This window comes from Sardina pilchardus, chromosome 7 (assembly GCF_963854185.1).
Source record: "Sardina pilchardus chromosome 7, fSarPil1.1, whole genome shotgun sequence".
In the NCBI taxonomy this organism is placed as follows: domain Eukaryota; kingdom Metazoa; phylum Chordata; class Actinopteri; order Clupeiformes; family Clupeidae; genus Sardina; species Sardina pilchardus.
In genome coordinates this window covers 11,957,168-11,967,167 of record NC_085000.1, presented here as the reverse complement: position 1 = coordinate 11,967,167, position 10,000 = coordinate 11,957,168, and the positions used below count along the sequence as shown (strand labels likewise).

Below are 10,000 nucleotides of genomic sequence, written 5' to 3'. Positions count from 1 at the left end.
CATCACTCATGTGGTTCACCTTTGTGGGTGTGTGCGTGTGTGTGTGTGTGTGTGTGTGTGTGTGTGTGTGTGTGCGTGTGTGTGTGTGTGTGTGTGCCCATTTTTTATTTGCCATATCCATTGAAATTTCACTGATTGATTTGCAGTGCAAAACACAAGTTACACTACAGATCTTGGAAACATATGCACTGACCCTGGTGTGTGTGTTCATACTTAAGGCTCTGGCACGGTCCTCCGTCTGCGTCACGCGCACGCTGCACTGGACGTTTGACGTGCGTCATTTTAGACGCGTATAAGAGGCATACTCCAAAGCCTGTGTCCTGAATGCGCGCCAGCCGATCAAGATTAGCGCCTGCGCACTACGAATTAACTGTGATACTCTGGGATGTGCGACCACTGAACCAGAGGATGTCTAAGGGACTGAACTAAGGAAGAGCCAGGGAAGGAGTGTTCCACACTTAAATATACAAAAGATGCAGCTGTTAGATGAGAAGCACCACGAGTACTTTCTCATGTCTGCTGAAAAGTTTGATGAGTTGGTTCTTCACATCTCTCCATTTATCATCCACCAGAACAGGCACAGCACACCACGCGTAGGCTAGCATTCCAAGTTACAGCTAAACTAATGGGTTAGCTTATGGCTAATGTGTATGAGAAATCCCATAGAGATTAGCATAAACGATAAAAGTATATATGAAGAGTTCAGATGCAAAAGCCTCTAAATCCACTTTTGTCAAAAATGAGATAATGATGGTGAGTGAATGCTCTTCAAATATAGTGTAAGGTAATTAAATAATTTAGCTTCAAACCTCACTAAATACCACTCTCTTTATGGTCTGAAATATTGATTTGTAGGCGAAACCCTATAGGAGCCTGATACAAAATGCTCATTTAAAAGAAAAGTGGTCAGGCCCCAGCCGTGGCGCAACTGGCTGGGGCACCTGCACCGCACGCCGGCGACCCGGGTTCGATTCCCGCCCCGTGGTCCTTTCCGGATCCCACCCCAGCTCTCTCTCCCACTCGCTTCCTGTCATTCTCTCTACTGTCCTGTCCAATTAAAGGCATAAAAAGCCCAAAAAATAACCTTTAAAAAAAAAAAAAGAAAAGTGGTCAGACGGATTTAGAGGCTTTTGCATCTGAACCCTTCATATTTAGAGCGAACTTCAGTCCATTTACACAACTTGGATTACATAGGAGGTCTTTGTTTACAACTTACTATTAAAATACTCAAAGACTAATGTTTTGTCTCCATATAACAACGTTAGCGTGTAGGAAACGCCAGTTTAAGTGTTCTTCTGTCTCTGTTTGCTGCGTTTTAAAGGGATAATCCGGAGTGAAATGCACTTTAGATCAATTTTTCGGACTATTGGGAGTACATACGTTGAGTTGACACCAAAATCATGTCATTCGGATGTATTTTGAGAAAGTTCGAGTTCACCGTTTTTAGCCAAAACTCGTTAGCCTGGAAGTGACCGGGGCAGGTCCTTTCGCCACTACAAAACGCTATTTTTATACCTCTTCTACTGTTCCAAACAACACTACACTTACGTGGTAGTGAGTAGAGGGTCCCTAAAGCCAAACCGAAGTATCCCCACGTCTTTATGTGGTCGGATAGAGAGTCCAGAATGAATTTAATCGAGTCAGTACCTTCCGGAAATGTCGCGGCGGCAGCAGCGCAACGCTTCAACAACACTTTACTAACATTTCCGGAAAGGTACTGACTCGATTAAATTCATTCTGGACTCTCTATCCGACCACATAAAGACGTGGGGATACTTCGGTTATTCTCGTCACGCGCTCACCAGTGCCGCGTGCGCGTGACGCAGACGGAGGACCGTGCCAGAGCCTTTACACTGTTGATCCAGGACACATATGTGATGACCCTGGTGTGTGTGTGTGTGTGTGTGTGTGTGTGTGTGTGTGTGTGTGTGTGTGTGTGTGTGTGTGTGTGTGTGTGTGTGTGTGTGTGTGTGTGTGTGTGTGTGTGTGTGTGTGTGTGTGTGTGTGTGTGTGTGTGTGTGTGTGTGTTCATGCTTACACTGTCGATCCAGGACACATATGCGCTGACCCTAGTAAACACAGAGGGTCTCTGGACCTGGTTACAGGAAGCAGCTCCGAAGCTCACAATTCCGTGCACTTCCCAGATTCCGTTGGAATTCTCACAGTTCAGGGGGCCGCCGGAATCTCCCTGGAGACACATCAGCCAATCAGAGGGACTCGCATCATTACTTGGAGTTAGACTGGTCATGTCAATCTTTATTTTATATACATTTTATTTTGTATTCAGTATGTTGACTGACAAGACAGTCCATAATAATAACAGAAGATGTGTATGCTTGTGTTCTGTGGTATTCTGTGGTGTTCTTTGGTGTTCTTTGGTGTTCTGTGGTGTTCTTTGGTGTTCTTTGGTGTTCTGTGGTGTTCTGTGGTGTTCTACTGTCTCACCATGCAGGAACCGACTTTCCCATCTCCTCCTGCGCACACCATCTTGTCGGTCATCAGGAAGCTCCACCAGTCAGGATGCTTGCACACGTTGTACTCCACCACAGGAAGCAGCACCTGCTGCAGAGAGTCTGAGCCGTCGCCATTGGCTGAGAGGAGTGCAGGTACGGGGAGCGGGAGGGGACACACAGTCAGTTTAGGCAAAGATCATTAAGGGCGGAGCAAGATACTTCATGAGAAGCCACTTCCTGGAACCCGAATCGCAAGAGGGAGGGGGGCAAAATCCCCCTTTATGCAGAGCTGTTCCGCCTCTTTTCCATTGAAGTCTATGGACATGACACGCATGACACACCCCCTTTATGCAGAGGAAGTGATCCCCGTTTTGCGCCCATAGACATGAACTACGACGACGTATCTTGCTCCGCCTTAAGGATCTTTGGTTTAGGACTTCACCATACTGTGTGGTCTTGGTCCAATTATATAGCTTGGACCATAGAGTATAGTGTTCATAGTAGCCAACATGGTCCGAGACCACGGTTAATGAACCATGAAGACAAATGCAGCACACATGATTCAAGTGTGTCTGAATCCAGTATAAAGGCAGTGTTTTAAGCAAGTTAAAAGAAACAAAACCATATTAGCTGCCCCCATATATTAACCTCATAGCTGAAGAAATTTTGTAAAATCAATGTATAAGCTGCGGCTAATAGTTGTGAAATGAAGGTAGTAAGCCACCAGAACCACATTAAAGTCTCGTCTCTGATATGAGTCTGTAACCTCTCTCCTATGGGCGTGTCCATCTGTGAGTGTGTCTGTCTGTGATTGGCTGGAGTGGGGGGCGGGACTCACTGGACAGGCGTCCCCAGCCAGTGACGTAGCAGGAAGCCTGGTGGGGCAAGATGAAGCCGGAGGGGGGCAGACATGCGGGCTGCACCGTATCAGACAGCTCAATAGTGTGGTCCAGCCAGAGCAGGGCGATGTCATTACTGACACACACACACACACAGAAATAAACACACATTTAATCACACATAAATTCACACAGAAACACCTTTCTCCTCAGCTGTCAGTGTGCGCATGTGTGTGTGTGTGTGTGTGTGTGTGTGCACACGCATTCCTGTGAGTTTACCGGGTGAGGTGGTCATCGTATTTGCCGTGGACGAGCATCTTGGCCACCTGCACGGTCATGGATCCCTCCTCATCCTCCACACTGAGACGGTGTTTGCCCAGCTGCACTCTGTAGTTGTAGCCCTTCCTGACAGACAGGGGGCAGTAGAGAACACAGTTGGCAGCAGGCTCCAGTAGCTGGGAGGTTTATGCACTGCACTGTCCCATATTGACCTATACAATTTACATATTTTTGAACGGAAATACACAACGGCAGGGGCAATCTTCTTCCTCACCAGCAGACTATGATGCTTTAGTGAGGCAGTTTATATCCTCTATTATACATATGCATATCTAAAAGGATTTGTCATTCTAGTGAACAGTTCTGTAACAGTTATCCTGATGCTTATTGCGTATGAGGTCCTAAATAGAGCTTTATCTGGCCTCCTCTCCTCTCTGCAGCTAGCCATGTGGGCAGCACAGATGTTGAAGTTCCTTACTTGATGCAGTGGGCAGCAGTAAGGACCCAGTCAGGGGAGATGAGAGTGCCTCCACAGGAGGGGAACCAGACAGCGTCCATCTGGTGCTGGACACTGACCTAAGATGGGGACAGACCTGTTAGCGTATAGCATGTACTGTAGATTGACCTAAGACAGGGACAGGCCTGTTAGCATGTAGCATGTAGCTGAGACTGACCTAAGACAGGGACAGGCCTGTTAGCATGTAGCATGTAGCATGTAGCTGAGACTAACCTAAGACAGGGACAGACCTGTTAGCACGTAGCATGTAGCTGAGATTGACCTAAGACAGGGACAGGCCTGTTAGCATGTAGCATGTAGCTGAGATTGACCAAAGATCCTTCATTACTGACAAGATAGAGCAACATAATGCATCTCTATGGAAGCAAGCATTAAGCATTCGAACAGTTCCTGTCTGCTTAAAGAAGCGTGTCACAAAGACGTTATAGTGAGATAACGATCTCTGTCAGATTGGCAAGCAGTTCAGTTCAAATGTAACGTCACTTTCTAGGTCTGCTTAAAGGGGGATTTCGCCCCCCTTCCCTTTGCGAAAACAGAACGCGGAAATGGTCGAACGTTTGCGCCTCTCGCTCTGCTTTTACCCTCTCTGGACTGAAGACAGGGACAGACTTGTTAGCCATATGTACCAAACTAAGCTAATGCATTAGCAATGAGATATAAGCCCTATGCTAATTCTGGTGTTGAACTAACTTGGCTAATGCATTAGTGAGGAGATATTATATTTTAGTCAATGCTAGCTCTGGTGCTGAAGAGAGGCCTGAGGCAGTGACAGACTGGTTAGTCATCTCCCAAACTAGGCTAATGCATTAGCGATAAGATATTATCACTTATCATACTCTATGCTAGCTCTGGTGCTGAAGAGAGACAGGACCACAGCCATGTGCTAAACTAGACTAATGCATTAGGGAGGTCAGGTGAGTGCTCAGCTAAGCTCAGCAGAGTGCAGCTGTAGGCTACTCAGGTGTATTCAGGTGTGTTCAGGTGAGTTCAGCTAAGCTCAGGTGTGCTCAGGGGTGTTCTGGAGAATTCATGTGTTCAGCTGTGCTCAGCAGTGTTCAGCTGTGTTCAGGTGTGCTCAGGTGTGTTAAGGTGTCCCTCACCTGCCAGGGCCAGCTGTTAGGTGTGGCCTCCTGCCCGCCCACCACACGACTCACAGTCGGGGGCACGGCCGGCTTCCCACAGGAGTAGGCCGAGGCTGAACACATACACACACACACACACACACAATACATTCACAGGTTCATAAAACAACACTATCACTGTGTCTACCACTGTCTCTTGTTTCATGCATTGCTCTAGTCACATGGTGTTTAAAAGGCATAATTCAGACACATAACTTAAAGCTTGACTTGTTTCAGCCTTCTGAATGAGTATTAACCAAAACCAAGACAGACAGACTGACAGACAGGCAGACTGACAGGCAGACTGACAGGCAGACTGACAGACAGACAGACAGACAGACAGACAGACAGACAGGCAAGCTATCAATCAAGCAGACAAACAGACAATCAATCAATCAATCAGACAGACAGACAGATAGACATACAGGCAGACAGACAGATAGACATACAGGCAGACAGACAGACAGGCAAGTAATCAATCAAACAGACAGACAATCAATCAATCAGTCAATCAATAATGCAGGCATGCAGACAGACAGACAGACACCTAGGCAGACACACATTCAGACAGATAGGCAGCCAGGCAGGCAGCCAGACAGACACACAGACAGACAGACAGACAGACAGGCAGACAAAACACAGACAGACAGACAGATTACTCACCACAGGCAACCAGTGCAGTAAACACAACCAACAGCTTCATGTTTTTTGTCTGTAACTGCTCTCTCTCGGCCAAGGCTTTTATACACACACACACACATACACACACACCTGCGCGGTAGCCTCACGATGGCATGAGCTAGACATCCGAATGAATCATTTCATGGGAAGGTGCACAGCTGACCGCTATGCTGAAACCTTATTCGCATATCGTGAAAGGTATGCATCATACTGTTCTCTGTGTATTTATGTGTGTGTGTGTGTGTGTGTGTGTGTACACGTCTATGCTGACTGCGGTGTCTTTCCTCTCTGCAGTGTACAGTAATGTGTTCCTTATCATGTGCAGAGACATCACACAGCCCTGTGGCGTTCCCACCTCTGGGCCAGGAGTGTGTGTGTGTGTGTGTGTGTGCGGGTGCGGGTGGACGTGTGTGTGTGTGTGTGTGTGTGTGTGTGTGTGTGCGGGTGCGGGTGGACGTGTGTGTGTGTGTGTGTGTGTGTGTGTGTGGGTGGGTGAATGTGTGTGCGGGTGGGTATGAGGGTGTCCATGCCGTGTGTGTGTGTGTGTGTCTCTCTGTGTGTATGTGTGTTTGTAGTCATGTGTGTCCGTGTGGTATCCATGCTGTGTATGTGCGTGTGTGTGTTTGTGCATATGCATACCATGTGTGTGGTATCCCTGTGTGTGAACGTGTGTGTCTGTGGTGTCCATGTGTGTGTGTGTGTGTGTGTGTGTGTGTGTGGGGGGGGGGGGGGTATTGAGGGTGTGACCAGTACAAATATGAGGTCCTCCTCGGTGCCAGTCTGGATCTTCTCCTATGTACTGCACTTACTGACCACAGGTCACCCTGACCTGCCCCACACCTACCCTATACACCTGCCCCACACCTGCCCTATACACCTGCCCCACACCTACCGTATACACCTGCCCCACACCTACCGTATACACCTGCCCCACACCTACCCTATATACCTGCCCCACACCTACCCTATACACCTGCCCCACACCTACCCTATACACCTGCCCCACACCTGCCCTATACACCTGCCCCACACCTGCCCTATACACCTGCCCCACACCTACCCTATATACCTGCCCCACACCTGCCCCACACCTACCCTATATACCTGCCCCACACCTACCGTATACACCTGCCCCACACCTACCGTATACACCTGCCCCACACCTACCCTATATACCTGCCCCACACCTACCCTATACACCTGCCCCACACCTGCCCTATACACCTGCCCCACACCTACCCTATACACCTGCCCCACACCTGCCCTATACACCTGCCCCACACCTGCCCTATACACCTGCCCCACACCTACCCTATATACCTGCCCCACACCTACCCTATACACCTGCCCAACACACCTGCCCCACACCTACCCTATACTCCTGTCCCACACCTACCCTATACACTGACCTGTCCCACTTCCTCCTGTGTTACACACAGTGTACACCTGTGTTCTTCCTCCACTTGGTCATCAGGGGGTCTGGGGCTACTGCTGGGTTCAAAGGTGACTGCTGAGGCCAATTTGGGCCTGGAAAGTCCTGGGACCAACTCATGAGCACACAGGTGTGTGTGTGTGTGTGTGTGTGTGTGTGTGTGTGTGTGAGAGAGAGAGAGAGAGAGAGAGAGAGAGAGAGAGAGAGTGTGTGTGTGTGTACACACACACACACACACACACACACAGAGACATGGTGGCGTCTTTCTGCCATGCGAGGCACCAACTTGCACAACAGGAGCAGTCTGGGCTTCAGTTTCTTGCTCAAGAACACCTCTTTAGGAGGAGTCAGGCTTGAACCAGCTGCCCTCACACAGGTTATGTGTGTGTGTCTGTTAAATTGCAGTAAGGTGGCGGTAAACACATATGAAGGGTCAAAGTAACAATAATTAAATATAAAGTAAATTACAAAGTAAAATGTCATGTAAGTCATATCACCAAGTATCAAATTTAAATATATCAACGATTATTAAATGTAATCTAATTTAAAGTTTAAATCAATGTCATTTGAATTTTGAATTACATTAAACTTTAAATCAATTGAATAAGAAGTTGAATTAATTTGAAGTCATACATCACATTTACATTTCCCTGTTGTTCTCATTTTGAATGAGACTTAAAATTTCAGCCTCATGCAATTCCGTGCGCCACCATTTAATTCGAACGCCTTTACTTCAAACTTTGGACTTTGGTAATTCAAGGTTGTATTGTCACCTGTCAATCATGCTATGTCCCCCGCCCCCCGCCCATCCACTGAATCTGAGTTGATTTATCAGGTCTTGTAAGACTCACTCACTCCGGGCGAAATTATCACCACGTTGTACACTGTACACAGAGGTGGGAGTAACAAAAAAAAACAAATCAATGGCGGTGGCTCCGGGGGTCGTAACTGGAAATATTAAATGTGAATAAAGGTTTCTTGACCACTTTTAATGGCTTATTTTGATACGTTTTATTGTTTATATGCTAAACAAATGTGTTCAGGACACACTATCATTGAAGGTTAGCTTGTTAGCTTGTTAGCTTGTTAGCTTGTTGACCCATTATAACCAATTGAAAACACAGCAAGCTAGGCGACTAGTTAGCACGCTGATATGAACTGTGGTGTTTCTGTAGATTATGAGTTGTTGTCAACATGAAAACATTCAAACGGATTTTTGTGTGTATGCCACTTGAACATACTTGGGCTAAATAAACCCCTGAATGTAATCTGAAGCACTGGACTGTCTAGCTAACTAAACACTAAGCTAACCACTAACCACTAAGCTAACCTGTTGACCACTGAGCCGAAACGCTAGGTGTGTGACAACAACACCCCCTGGGTGAAATTTTAGCAGGCGTATTTCGCGCAAAGACAGTAGAAGATCTCGCATGGTGACATGCTCTGTGGAAACCCAGCGTCAGACGAAGGACGAAGGCTCTGGTGATGGTGATGAAGTGGGGGAAACTATTACTAAAGAACTGATAAATCGACTCAGATTCAGTGGATGGGCGGGGGGCGGGGGACATAGCATGATTGACAGGTGACAGTACAACCTTGAAGCAGGGGGTCAGGATTTGACTGATTAGGCCATGGAGGTATTATAAGAACTGGAGAAAGTGAACAAGTCCCGCCCCCATTCATTTCAATGGGAATGCTAGGCTAGTGAAATGTGCCAAAATTGAACGATTTTTTCAGGCTTCAACATGGCGTTTCAAGAGGCTTGTTTCCGGTGCCGTTTTACTTAGCCAATTAAGTGCCAGGTTACTGACTGACGTAAGGTACAGAACGAGAGCTCGTGCCCACACTAAGCTCGTGCATGAGCTGAGAGTGGAACAGCCACCAATCGGCATGAGGAAAACGCAGGGAAAACGGCACCGGACATGATGTATTTCTGGAAAATGGCGACGAGGAAGTGCCCTGCTAATCGGCGAAGCTAATCAGTCAAATCCTGACCCCCTGGATTAGGCGCGTTCAAGTTGGCTGCGCAGCACAAAAACTGCGCAGCACAAGATGCACGTGGTTAAAAATCTGTCCACGATGGTCTAGATGGGCGTGTTTTCGACTCGGCAGTCGGTATCACATGGCCTCAACTTATCGCGGGAGCAAGGCGTGGCCAGGCGGCTGCTCCGCAAAAGAGCAGCCGGTCTGGAGGTACTGCGGAGAGCAGCGGAGCCTAGACCCTGCCTTCATGACGTCAGGTCTTTGCCCTAATTGGCTTTTACATCCCTGACGTGTGTGCAGGTGTTTAGATGCCTCCCCATATCCACAAGAGTCCGTGCGGGTCCGTGCCTCGTGATTCGTCACATGGTCAAGTCTAGCCAAGTCTACACTACGGGAAGTAGAGAGTGTACAACTTCATAGCAGCGTTTGCATCCCCGCCCCTGCTGCCACCGGCAGCTCTCGTTGCTGCAAAAGGTCATTTGGAGTTGAACTTGAACACGGCTATTAGCTTCGCCGATTAGCAGGGCACTTCCTCGTCGCCATTTTCCAGAAATACATCATGTCCGGTGCCGTTTTCCCTGCGTTTTCCTCATGCTGATTGGTGGCTGTTCCACTCTCAGCTCATGCACGAGCTTAGTGTGGGCACGAGCTCTCGTTCTGTACCTTACGTCAGTCAGTAACCTGGCACTTAATTG

The 10,000-nt window shown here is 47.8% G+C and overlaps 1 protein-coding gene across 1 annotated transcript in view; it reads right to left on the bottom strand.

The window, feature by feature from the left end:
• Positions 1 to 8,636, bottom strand: part of LOC134088243 (chymotrypsin-C-like) — a gene marked incomplete at its 5' end in the record, with an annotated part of 8,768 nt that extends 132 nt beyond the window's left edge. Inside the window, 7 exons of the mRNA XM_062542163.1 lie at positions 2,039 to 2,188; positions 2,446 to 2,591; positions 3,292 to 3,428; positions 3,572 to 3,697; positions 4,050 to 4,147; positions 5,189 to 5,283; positions 8,618 to 8,636. Coding sequence (XP_062398147.1) covers positions 2,039 to 2,188; positions 2,446 to 2,591; positions 3,292 to 3,428; positions 3,572 to 3,697; positions 4,050 to 4,147; positions 5,189 to 5,283; positions 8,618 to 8,636 — 771 coding nt within the window. The remainder of the gene's footprint in view (positions 1 to 2,038; positions 2,189 to 2,445; positions 2,592 to 3,291; positions 3,429 to 3,571; positions 3,698 to 4,049; positions 4,148 to 5,188; positions 5,284 to 8,617) is intronic.
• Between the last annotated feature and the right edge of the window lie 1,364 nt (positions 8,637 to 10,000).